Source organism: Genypterus blacodes, unplaced genomic scaffold (assembly GCF_046128005.1).
Source record: "Genypterus blacodes isolate CSIRO-AG114 ecotype Tasmania unplaced genomic scaffold, CSIRO-AGI_Gbla_v1 ptg000107l_1, whole genome shotgun sequence".
Lineage (NCBI taxonomy): Eukaryota > Metazoa > Chordata > Actinopteri > Ophidiiformes > Ophidiidae > Genypterus > Genypterus blacodes.
In genome coordinates this window covers 329,093-341,406 of record NW_027466911.1, presented here as the reverse complement: position 1 = coordinate 341,406, position 12,314 = coordinate 329,093, and the positions used below count along the sequence as shown (strand labels likewise).

The 12,314-nt window shown below is 43.9% G+C and overlaps 3 protein-coding genes across 3 annotated transcripts in view; 2 read left to right on the top strand and 1 right to left on the bottom strand.

The window, feature by feature from the left end:
* Positions 1 to 12,314, bottom strand: part of LOC143008773 (stathmin-like) — a 91,386-nt gene that overhangs the window by 50,968 nt on the left and 28,104 nt on the right. The window lies entirely within an intron of this gene.
* On the top strand, positions 1,267 to 4,011 carry LOC143008776 (endothelin-2). The gene is made up of 5 exons (XM_076160676.1): positions 1,267 to 1,643; positions 2,087 to 2,243; positions 2,471 to 2,584; positions 3,229 to 3,294; positions 3,381 to 4,011. Exons 1-5 carry the CDS (start codon positions 1,586 to 1,588, stop codon positions 3,451 to 3,453), a joined length of 468 nt encoding a protein of 155 aa, XP_076016791.1. The 5' UTR covers positions 1,267 to 1,585; the 3' UTR covers positions 3,454 to 4,011.
* LOC143008763 (prostasin-like) lies at positions 3,618 to 11,213 on the top strand. The gene is given in 6 exon segments (XM_076160656.1): positions 3,618 to 3,696; positions 10,220 to 10,258; positions 10,261 to 10,381; positions 10,497 to 10,765; positions 10,855 to 10,991; positions 11,082 to 11,213. Coding segments are annotated over 6 exon segments (777 nt in total).

Below are 12,314 nucleotides of genomic sequence, written 5' to 3'. Positions count from 1 at the left end.
GAAATTGACAAAAATGTTTAAGAAATTGTCCCTGGCCTCCTCCCATAACGATAAGGATCCTTTTTTTTTTAACAACAACATTTATGGATCTGGATTGGAACCAAAATGTAACCAAGAGTAACAACAATCCCTTTCGCTGTAGATAACATAACATGATACCGCCACGTTGGAAATTTCCATGAACTCTGGTTGATGTGGGTTTCTATCCTGAAACACCCAATTTTATTATACAAAAAAACATTTATCACCTCCACAGGCGGATCTAGATTCTATAGAGATTAGCATGTAATCATATCAGACATACCGATCATTCACAAGTGCAGCTTTGTTCCGAACTTCAAAACACTAAAACCTGGAATGTTGTAGGTGTGTAAGGAGTATAAAGCAATATTCACATAAACTATCATTGCCTTGATGTCCCACAAACTCCCCGGTTTGCTGGCACGCGTCCTCTGTGTTGTGAAGAACAGTAAGACTTGGATTGTGTGAAGTCTGTATGCTGATAGCACATGTTAGCAGGAGCCTATTTCCAAAGGAGTAAAGGAGGCGACGCTGCTAATTAAAAGTAAACACTCGGGACAGTTTTGGGCAATGACAGCAGAATCGCCCTCCCGCTTCCGGCCTTCGCTGTCTCCCTCTTTTCCCCCCTCCGATTTGTCATGCTATTTGTCTGTTTGACGTTCAGAGAGCGGGAACATCTGCGCACCCCGACCCAACTGAACTTGTAACCTCCTGTGCAAGAATGTACACTATCATGATGCAGTGTGTGGCAATCTCATCACAGTGTTATGCATTCCACACATCTTTAAGTGAAAGGAGGGGAGGGGAGGAGAGGGGGAAGAATAGAATGTTCCTCTCCAGGAAGTCTGGCATGTTACGTATCAGATTTTGGAATTTTCAGCTAAAGATCTGAAAGTTGATTGAGGGAAATGTTGGAATCAAAGTCTCAGGTTTATGATTTTCAACACGACACACAGTTTGAATGAATGTTTATCTCTTTTATTTGCAGGAAATTGCACTATTAATGTGAGAGATGCCGTCTTTTCTCTGCCATCCCAGCATGCAACACATCCAGGGATCCAAGTCGCATTTGGTGGATTTGTGAATATTAAGTCGGAATTTGACTCTGAGTTGGACGTGTTTAGTTGCTGTCGTCTGAATGATTCTGTTTACTATTGAGGAGGTGAAGCAGTGTGGTCCTCTGGTTTACTGGATGTGTGTGTGTGTGCTCTGGGATTGGGAACATACCAGCATGTCACTCTGGCGCTTATGCAAATCAGCCTGTCAGCGTCCGTCTCTCTGCCTGTCCCTCTGTGTCTCCCTCTCACCTCCTTTCCAGCTCTGTGTCAGTCCACCTCACACTGCAGACGCTGTGGCAGGTATCAGAGTGGTGCTGCTGCCGCTGCTGCTGCTGCTGAGAGGATTCCCGGAACAGCAGCACCCTGCGGGACGCACACGGCCGTGGGGCTGAGCTTCCACTGTGACATCATGAGGGGAGCGGTGATAAGGGAGTGACACAGCTCACACACCTGCACACCAGCACTGCACAGCCACAGCCAGTGTCAGGATAACTCAGCCAGCAGCCATGTCTTCACACGCCAGCTTTCTTCTGGTCATCACCCTGTGGGCTTCCATGCAGGACGGTGAGTCTGACATTTTGATCTTACATGGAGTTTGTTTCTCATCCTCACATCAACCTGAGAACTTTCTGTAATGAGCTCAAAGACCAGAATCACAACACTTCTGTTTGTTTGAATGTGGACAGGGACTCTGTGTGTGTGTTTCTGCGCTTAGATCATTGGACGTTTATCTTTTAACTTTAATTATCTATCTAAACTTGACCATAACTTTCCATAACTCTGTATCTACTGTGATCATATGAAGGCTTTCCTATGTTTGGCACCTGGAATTCAGTTTGTTTCTTGTAAGGCTTGTAAGTCCCAGGTTGTGTTTGTTCTTCATATTCCTTCGTCAGAGTGTGTAGATGAGTGTTACGTAACAGGAGCGCCAGTTTGGTAGACGGTGTTGTTTCAGATGAAGTTTATTTTTTTGTTGATAGCTGAGTGTGTCTTTGCTTTTGATGAAGGTTTTGGTCATCCCATGCTGCAGCGTGAGGAAACAGAGACGAGTGATCTGGTGCCAACACACAAAGAGAGAAACAAACGCTGTGCCTGCACCAACCGGCTGGACTCTGAGTGCCACTACTTCTGCCACCTGGACATCATCTGGGTCAACACACCCAGGTGAGCTGGAAACTTATTTTGATTTTGATTATTATGAGCAGAGGCTTTATCAGAGAGTAAAGTCTGCAAAACCTTTATACAAGTGGATCATTGTGCTCACTCGCTCTCTCTCTCTCTCTCTCTCTCTCTCTCTCTCTCTCTCATCTCTCTCTCTCTCTCTCTCTCCTTCCTTGTCTCTCTCTTTCTTTCTTTATCTCTCTCTGGTCCTTCGCTCTGTCTCTGTGCAGTAAAACTACAGTTTATGGTCTGGGCGGTGCTCTCTCCAGGCGCCGCCGGGCCACCGGTCGCTGCACCTGTGCCAACCCCGGTGATAACACCTGCTCCAGCTTCTGCAGGCAGAGGTGAGTCCAGGTCCAGACAGAACAACAAGCAGACAGCGTGAGGCAGGAGCGGGGGCTTTGTTTGAGGATAAGGAAATGGTGCAGAACTGCTTATTTCACTGCAGTGCTATTATTAGCCTAATGTGTTGTTGGTGCATACTATGAGACACACGCTCGCCCTCCTGGGAGTGTGTATCACAACACAGCCGAGGGCCTGAGGGAGGAGAAGCGATGCCAAGCTGGCGCACAAAGTTCGAGCTGCTTGTTTTCCGTCGGGCTATGAGGAACGTCAGAGTGAAGTGTGCAGGAATTAGGAAGCAACGTAAGATAAGCATTGAATCTGCTGCTTCTCCCTCCAAACATATCAGGGTTTGACTCAAACATATGATTGAACATCAGCCATGTTGCACCGGGTTCCTCTCACACCTACGGATCAAAACTAAGATAAGAGCAGATAAGAGGAGATGAGAGGAGATGAGAGGAGATGACCTCCCCACCTGGAGGGAGTGACAGGACATGTTTGTATTGTGTAGTTCATTGTACTTTTTATTGGTGGCAGTTTGAGTCAGTGTAGATAAGAGATGTGAGGTTGGAAGTTTCCCTGAAGTCCAACAGCAATACAACCTGTGGTCAAGTGGGTTAATTGACACTTCCTTTGTTTGCAGCCTTGACATCAAGTCCACAAAGACTGTGATGAGGAGACTTCCACTGGATTTGCTCAGCATCCTACGGTGAGCCAAAGAACGCGTAGGCATACCTGTCACACTCATATGTTTGACCGTATCTCTAACAGCCAGTCTGACCTTGTGCTCCACAGAGCTGCGGCCTGCTCAGCCAAGAGAGCTCTCAGTGTAAAGTCCTCTGGGGGGGAGGAGGAGGACGCTCGCTAAACACGGCGCGGAGCCCGGGAGCACCTGAAGAAATCATCCTCCTTCCACAGAGAGAGGAGGGAAACAAAGAGCCGCTGAGAGACGCAGGAAGGCGGCGTCGCCACAAAGATGTCTGTTTGTACCCGAGAATAAAGAGGAAAAACACGACAGAGTCCTGCAGAGCGATGACGGAGAGGATCAGCGGTGAGGAGAGCTGCTGTCGTCAGGGTTTGGAGAATGTGGTGCCTGAAAAAGCGTTTGGCTGTGAGAGTCTCAGAGTCGCTGTACAGAAAAGAGGATCTGACACATTCATCCCTTTGAGCCTTAACTGAATGGTCTGACATTATGTTTTTAAGTACTCATTCTAAGTTGTAGTTTGTTGATTTGTTGAAGCACTTTGGATCTGTTCTTCATCTGCATCGATCCTCTGTGAAGCATTTTGAATCATCTTGTATCTGAAATGTGAAATACAAATAAACTTGCATGCTCTTTTACTCATTCTTTACTAAATGAGACACTTCTGTTACATTGTATTCAGTATAGCAAACATTACAGTGTCAATAAAGCTGTTTAAGTGTTCATCTGTGTGTTTCTTCGCCTGGTGTGTCCACCGCAATTTACCAACAGAAGCCTTGCGTGACGTGGAATTCTGGGGTAATCGCTCCTGAGTGACGTGCGTGATCAGAGTGTGTGATCAGCACACACATATCTGAGGTCAAACTGCGGCCTGAGGTAGATGGATGATGGAGGAATGTGACGCTCAAACTCGTTATAAATCTACCTGCTATTCCAAAGCAGGACAGTTCATGTTTTCCTAAGGTTTTGTGGGCGCGTTAGAAAGAAAGAATGCTCCGTTTTGTAACTTTGCTCAGGGAGGGGGGGGTGCAAAATGCTCCGTCACCCCCTTCCCTTTCATGCTCGCACTGTACATACCGTCCATACACTCTTGAATACACAACAAGCCAGACGCAGCTGGAGCCAGAGAAACGCTCCTGGGAGCCCATTTGTCTCTCGCGTCTCCAACCACATAATGAATTCAGCGGTGGACTGACCTGCTCTGATCCAATAACACTGACAGGCAGCCATGATAACACAGGAGTGCTATTATGGTTCTAATTTCAGGTGTAGACTTTCCACTTCATCACATTCCTGTCATTCCTCATCCTCAGACCCCCTGCGGCCACGGACAGGCCCGAGCACAGTCACAGTCCGACTCAGCGTGAGACGGAACGCTGAATAACACATTTGTCACCAGACGGCGTGCTGCAGACGGGTAATGAGCTCTCAGTGCACTGTTACGCAACAATCTCATGTCAGCTCTGACATCCATCTCAGCCACATTGAGCCCAAACCTTCCAATCTGGAGAATTTTCATTTATTTCTTCTTATTCTGGCAATTATTCTCCAATTCCAAGTTCATTCCCACATCTTTTTTGCTTGTAACTAACCCGTCTAATGGATGTTTAAGTGGCTTTTCCCTGCACTACTATCCTGCTTATTATGGATAGTAGAGGTACAATATTGTTCTCCTTGTACATTTAGGCTTAAATCTATGTAAAGGTTGCTACTTTTTGTTGATTCTTTAGGTTTTTGTAGGGATTTTCATCATTTAACTTGTCAATATGTTCAGGATTCATTTTTCAAAGAGCAAAACAAAAGCTAAGCACTGTTTGTACACAATCACTGACATTCCTCTGGTATAGACTCAGTCTTTGATGAAGTCTCTGGTTTTAATGATGATTAAAGTTTTACGCACAAACAAACACAGGATCCCATTTCCATGTTTGTGCAGAGAAAAGAGAAATTGCAGGAAATATCAGGCGAGCTGAAGGTCAAACACAGGAAATGATGAATAGACATTTAGATAATAACCCGGTTACCAAGTGGCACCAGAAACAACAACAAAAAACATTAGTAGTAACGGTGGATTGGAACATGAGGTGATCAGTAGATAAAGGGAACATGCAGGTAAAGCAGCACGTATTAATCCTTTACTGGTTGGAGATAATGAGGGAACAACCTACAGGCTTTAATGTGGAAATGTTTAGAGTGGCAGAACTCTGTCCATGGTGCTGGAACGGGAGCGCTTCACTCATTCTAACTCGCTTACTAACAACGCAGCTCCTATACGACAAGAACAGGAGCAGCGACCCACAAACCTATAGATGAACTGAGGCAGGTTCACGAGGAGAAAGAGGTTCTTACACCATTTTACAACATCAATAAAGATTTCAGATGTCAAATGTTAAATGTTAGTCAAATGTATTTTATTAGTTGAGGCAGAGTGAGTTTTCCCGTCATTGTGGTTTGGATGAAGGTCAGATCAGAGTTGATGAGTAACTAACTTTCAGGTATTCTGGGTCACTCTAAACGACTCAGCAGAACGTGATGGCTGTTAATGATGATTCATCTGGCCGAGATTAAGAACAAACCTGTATCATTCTGACTCATCAAAAGTTTTCTCAGCTTCTCTGCCACACTGAGATACAGACAAGCTGCAGCCTGCTTTTCTGCCGGCTTGTTGTTGCCATCTTTGTCTTTCCTTTGGCCATAAACGACCTCTGTCACCCTATGAAGATGACAGGTTCTTGTATCCGGAGTTGTTTTGTGTTATACATCTATATAACTTGACAGTAAAGTGTGTTAGTGACGGCTGAAAGTTAAAAGATACCGTAAAGACGTGTAATAAGTAATCTGATGAAATGAATGTATTATCTAAACTATGATGGAAAAAGCTTGTTGCTTCTTTATTGCTTCAGTTATGTCTTTTAAATTCAGGTAGAAGAAATTTGCTTATTGGGTTTATGAAGAGTCAACGTCCAGGACTACATTCTAAAGTGACCCAATTGTGCATTCATGCAGTCACACACAAATGATGTTTTTGATTGTCAGCGACCATAAACATGTGACCGGAGACGTTCAAATTCAACTTTCAACTTGGGCGGCAGTAGCTCAGTCCGCTGGGTCGACAGCTGGGAACCAGAGGGTCGCCGGTTCGAGTCCCCTGTGTGGACCAAGTAAGCAAACTGGTAGCTGGTGAGTTGCCAGTTTGCCTCCCGTTCGCCGAGGTGCACATGAGCAAGGCACCGAACCCCCAACTGCTCCATGGGCGCCAAAAAATGGCTGCCCTGCACCCCCCTCTGAAATGCATGTGTTTGTGTGTGTGATATGTAAGAGGGGGTGCAAGAAAAAATTCAATTGCATGTAATTTGTGTGTGAATTGCATGTAACATGATAAATAAACAATCTAATTTTATCTAATCTCTAATCAGAGTTACATTTGTTTAATGAGGTGAAATATGTCTGATCTCCTGATAGATAGTAAGTTCTTATCTTCAGTATCACACACATGGTTGCTAATATTCACGTTGTATAACCCTCAGATGTTTCACCTGGCAGCTCTCCAAATCACTTACGCAACCCGTGGATTTGTATACATTGTGGTTGTGAGTTCATGCATGCAAAACATTTTCCCCTTTCCGGCGAGCCGGGCTAACGTGCGGACGTTGGCCCGGAGTTGTGTGAAAGGATGCAGGTGCGGGGATCAGTAACATCTGGTGCTGATTTAAGAGGTTTTGTGCCAGCAGATTATGGAAAAATGTTTTGTCATTCGTAGTTGGTCACCGTGGTGTAATTGGCATCTGTTTCCCCAACATCTCAGCGGAGCGGGGCTGAGTAATGTTCTCATGTTTGGAATGCATAATCTCATTCATGTGAGCGTGATGTCGAGTCCCCTGAACGCCTCACACACCGAGCCAGCGCTGACCCCTGAGGTATATTTAGCTTCAAACACTCACATCACATCACTCAGATACAATACACGCTGAGTTATCACACCCACACATATTTAAGTGCACCGTGTTCTCATTCACTGTAATAAAAAAATGTTCCAGCAACATCTGAGTGGTATTGATCATGATCGGTAACAGCGTGTTCCCAGTCTTGGTGGAACCTGTTTTATCTTGCATCTTTCAAACTGAGTGAAATGAGGGAAATACTGCAGCAGGAATCAGAGAACATGGTGCTTGGACTCTGCAATGCCTACAATAACTGCTAGAATGTCCTAGATAGTGAGATGTAAAGATTCACTGTCTCCTGTTTGTGCAGGAAAAAGGGGGAAACCTTCACAAAGAAGCTGGTGGAACATCAAGGGGCCGTGTTGATGCAGCGAGTGGGCAAATATCCCACAGCTGTTCCCCAAGAATGTGCACTGCAGCTCGCCTCACTGACTGTCGCTGCCACACACACACACACACAAACACATATTTGAAATGGTGGGGGGTATCACACAAAAAAGCCTGTCTGACTGAAAAACAAGTTCATCCTATAGTTCCAAAACATAAACTAACCGTGGCCAGCAGAAGAAAGTGTCTGTTTTACCACCAGCTGTGCACAGTTGCCATTGTTTACCACCAGTGCTCACATTTCTGTACAACAGCTGGCTGCGCATCCAAACCCCTGTTGTAATAATTCAGTTTGTCCAGTACAGTGTGCTACCTTGCTGTATCAGACTTGGCTGCACAGGAATCGCTCACTTAGTGTCGTGCAAAGTGCAAAGGAGGGGCAAATACAGGGGCTGTATAAAAGTTAATTACTTCATAAATTCTGATTAAAACAATCGCATCACTGCAGCTTTTATGACGAGGGAACGCCATAGGAAGAGCAGCGGCATCATTCCTGACCAGACGTTCCATGGGAGTCTTGTTTATCTATTTAAGGTTTGTTTGGTGATAATTTATAATCCCTCACAGATACCCGTCAGCCTTGAGCAGCTGCATCAGGTCAACAACAGGACAGAAATAGTTTACTGGTACATTTTTTAAAAGATGACTGAACCCTGTGCTGTGTGTTGGCAGTGACCAATCACACACTGATGTGACCTTTGTGTGTGAGCAGTGGGAACAGATGACCTCTAGTCTCAGTCTCCATTCATAGCTCCAGAATAGAGCTACTCCAAAACATCAAAAGTCATAGAATGTTAGTATGCAGAATGAATGTTTGCTGGTGTCTTCCTTACCCAGTTAAAGCTGGAGGAGAATGATCCAGTGGTCCCTCCACAGTTGACCAATAGAGGGCCTACATCCACCATAAACCCACACACTGACACAGATCCCTTTAGATGAGCCCGCTGTGTATGAAATGCTGTATTATTACATCTGGTGACGTCATCCATCCAGGGCTGACTCCTATGGAGAAATGGGAGATCTTTGTTTCAAGATAATGTTTAAGTGACAGTACACCTGTAGGGACCACCAGTACCAAGATGCCCGGTTCGTTCGGGTTTTAGGTAAGTGATTGAAAAGTTATGTGAAAACTTGGACAATATTATTAAATAAATTTTTCTGAGATGCATTAATCGCGATTAATCACATTGTTAAAAAAGTGTTTACGAATCAGTCAGTTACCATTTGTCATAGCAATATAAATATACAACTAAATACTTATTGAGGAATTGTATGTAGAATAAGTATATTAGAGCAGGGGTCTTCAAAATGTTTCAGGCCTGACTGGCCTAAACATAGCTACCCTGTTATTGTGCAATCAATTCTAAGCTATTCAATGACGTGCGGTGAGGTTAGCGGTGAGGTTCGTGGCTGCGGAGGCACTGACTCTTCTCTTTGTGAAATCAGATTTACAAATAAATTCAACAGAGAAATTCGCTCTCTCAAATGCAACAAATTCAACCATATCTAAATGATGAGGTTGAATTTCTAGAGGTTTCGCTCTTACCTTGTCCTAGATATGGGCCTTTCACAGAAATGACCCATTTGGTCCATGGTTACTATGACATTTTCCAATCAAAATCTAAATTTTCCCAAAACTTGCAGCAAACGATCCTAGTGGCGTCTAGATGATGTGTTTGAATTTCTAGTAGTGATGGCGAGATGAAGCTTCATGAAGCATTGAAGCTTTCCATCCAATTGGTTCACTCATAAGCTTCACTGTGCTTCATTTGCTCTACTGTGCCATCAAGTGGACAATAAATGTAAAACAGTCAACGTGATTATAATGACGAGATGGCTTTGGTGTGTGAAGCTTTGAATTGAATAAATCAGGAGTGGTTAACCAGTCCAGCTATTAGAGCCACCACACATCCCAACACCATTGCGAAGAGCCATAAAGAAGAGGTGACGGAGATTATAAATAAATCCAAAACTCACTCACTCACTCACCCACAGAAACAAAGAAAAATACAGAAAGACAACCCATGACTTGATGAGAAAAGAACTAGAATCAAAAGATAATGATGATAACCCAGACAGGTGCTTAAAGATTAACTAATAAAGAATGTTCAAACTGTAAACAAAGAGCCCATCCCATAATCAGATGGCCTCGGGAGACAGAGAGACAACTACACTTTCCTGCATCCATGGTGATTCTGTCAGTAGCTGCTGCTACTCTGGCTAGAGATTGCGTGCGCGCATTAGAATGTTTCATGTTTGGAACATTAACGTTACTTAAAGACATCTATCAAGATTGCGTGATGACAAAATACATATGAATAAATATGACATTAAAATCAGACCGCTTTTTGTCTGTATTGCCAAATATAGGCATATGCATTTTAGATGTTTATTTTACAATATGAAAATTCTGTACACCATGAGAAAAGTCTCATGGTGTACAGAATTTTCATATTGTAAAATAGACACCCACCCCATGAACCAAACATTGTAAGATTGGAGAACGCCCTAGACTTGTGTGTGTGTAGGGCGTTATTGTGTGTGGATCAGCACAGTCACTTTATGATGCACTTACCAGATCATTGCTGCATTATTGTTTGCAGTGTGTGGCGTCACTCCCCTGAACAACAGAATAGTTGGAGGTGGGATGCTCCAGCAGGAAGTTGGCCCTGGCAGGCCAGTCTGCAGAGGTTTGGTGGCCATGTTTGTGGGGGTTCCCTTATCAACAAGGAGTGGGTGATATCTGCTGCTCACTGCTTCTCCAGGTGACTGATGACAACAGAGCAAAGGCTTCAGTTTAAAGAATAAACAGGAATCAAAATGCAGTCATAAGTCAGAATAATGACATACATTAATACTTTTCTTTTATTTCATCTTTAGTCCAAGTACGTCTGGTTGGATGGTTTCTGTCGGCCGTCAGAACCTAGAAGGCAAAAACCCAAATGAAGCGTCCAGAAGTGTGGCTCAAATCATTTTGCATCCCAACTATGACAGCTTTACCAGTAACAACGACATTGCTCTGCTCAGACTCTCCTCACCAGTCACCTTCACAGACTACATCAGACCTGTGTGTCTGGCAGCCAGTGACAGTGTGTTCAACAACCGCACTGATAGCTGGGTCACTGGCTTTGGTGCAGTACAAGGGGGAGGTGAGTCTGGTTAAGATTACTTCAGAGTATTATTCCACCTTATGACATAAGAGAGTGTGTCTACTTACTGTTCTCTCGTCTTCCCTCAGTCCCATTAGCCTTCCCTGAGACTCTGCAAGAACTGGAGGTGCCAGTTCTGGGAAACAGACAGTGTCACTGTCTCAATGGAGTCGGCACCATCACAGACAACATGATCTGTGCAGGAGTTCTGGCAGACTCATGTCAGGTGAGCCTTTTCATTTCATTAGTCACTTGATGTGCAAATGTGCTCTGGTGTTTCCTGGAGTTCCCAGACGTTCTCTCCTGGTCTCCTCAGGGTGACTCTGGAGGTCCAATGGTGAGCCAGCAGGACTCCATCTGGGTCCAGTCTGGAATTGTTAGTTTTGGATTTGGCTGTGCTTGGCCCAACCTGCCTGGCGTCTACTCCAGAGGTCCGAAAAACTTCTGATCTATAAAAGGGGGGCGCGAAAGAAAAAGTTTGAGAACCACTGCTCTAAACGTATGTTTCCTTTAACCAAAGCTACACTTCATGTTAAACAGCTGCCGTTTTTTCACTTTGAAAAGATTCTTAATAATATAACTAGATATCAAGACCTCACATGACCTTTTTACCTTCTGAAATGTGAAAGCATTGTGTTTCAGCCTAAATAGTTGATGTACTTCTTGTACATGAACTCACTGCTGCCAATAGGGGGTTCTCCAATCTTACAATGTTTGGTTCATTGGTTTGTAAGATTGGAGAATCTTCCTGGATTACGCGACACACGCTTCAAAGCCTTGACATGAAAGGACAAATCACTAATTTCTAGAGGACAGACCTTGTCCAAGATATGAGACTTTCACAAAAATAACCCATTTGGTCCATGGTTACAATGACATTTTTCCCGAATTTGATCAAAATTGAAATTTGCTCCAAACTTGCAGCAAATGATCATAGTGCCATCTAGATCACAGGTTTTAAACTCAAGGCCCGCAGGCCGAATTCAGCCCGCCAAGTCATTTTATGTGGGCCACGAGAGCAAAATAAACCCCTCAGCTGCTTACATGTACATTGTCCATAAACTACATTTCCCAAGACACATGTCGATTTTGTGACCCGCGAAGTGACGGCATCCCGCCATTAAAATGCAGCGTTTCTATATCAGCGTCAGATCAGCGATTCACAAAGGGGGATTTTCCGAGGATAGATTCTCGGATATTTCAGTAAATCATTGTTTCATGTAATTTCCGTCTGTGAACGGCTTTTTGAGCCTTGCGATCTTCTCAAATCGATGTTCTTGTTTGATTTGCTCTCCCCAGCTTTCCACAGCAGTCAGTATCCAACTCACTCTTTTACGCTCATTTCCAGCTTGGTACTTTTCAGTAAATGCTGTGTGTGTGTTCTGGAAATGTCTTTGGACATTTTGCCTTTTACCTCTCTTATTTATTATAACTTCTCTTTCATTTCTTTCCATACAGCAAGCACATTATTATTATTATTTATTATTATTATTATTATTATTATTATTTATTTCCTGTATTGTTGTCAGTGAAAGCAAATTGTAACTGT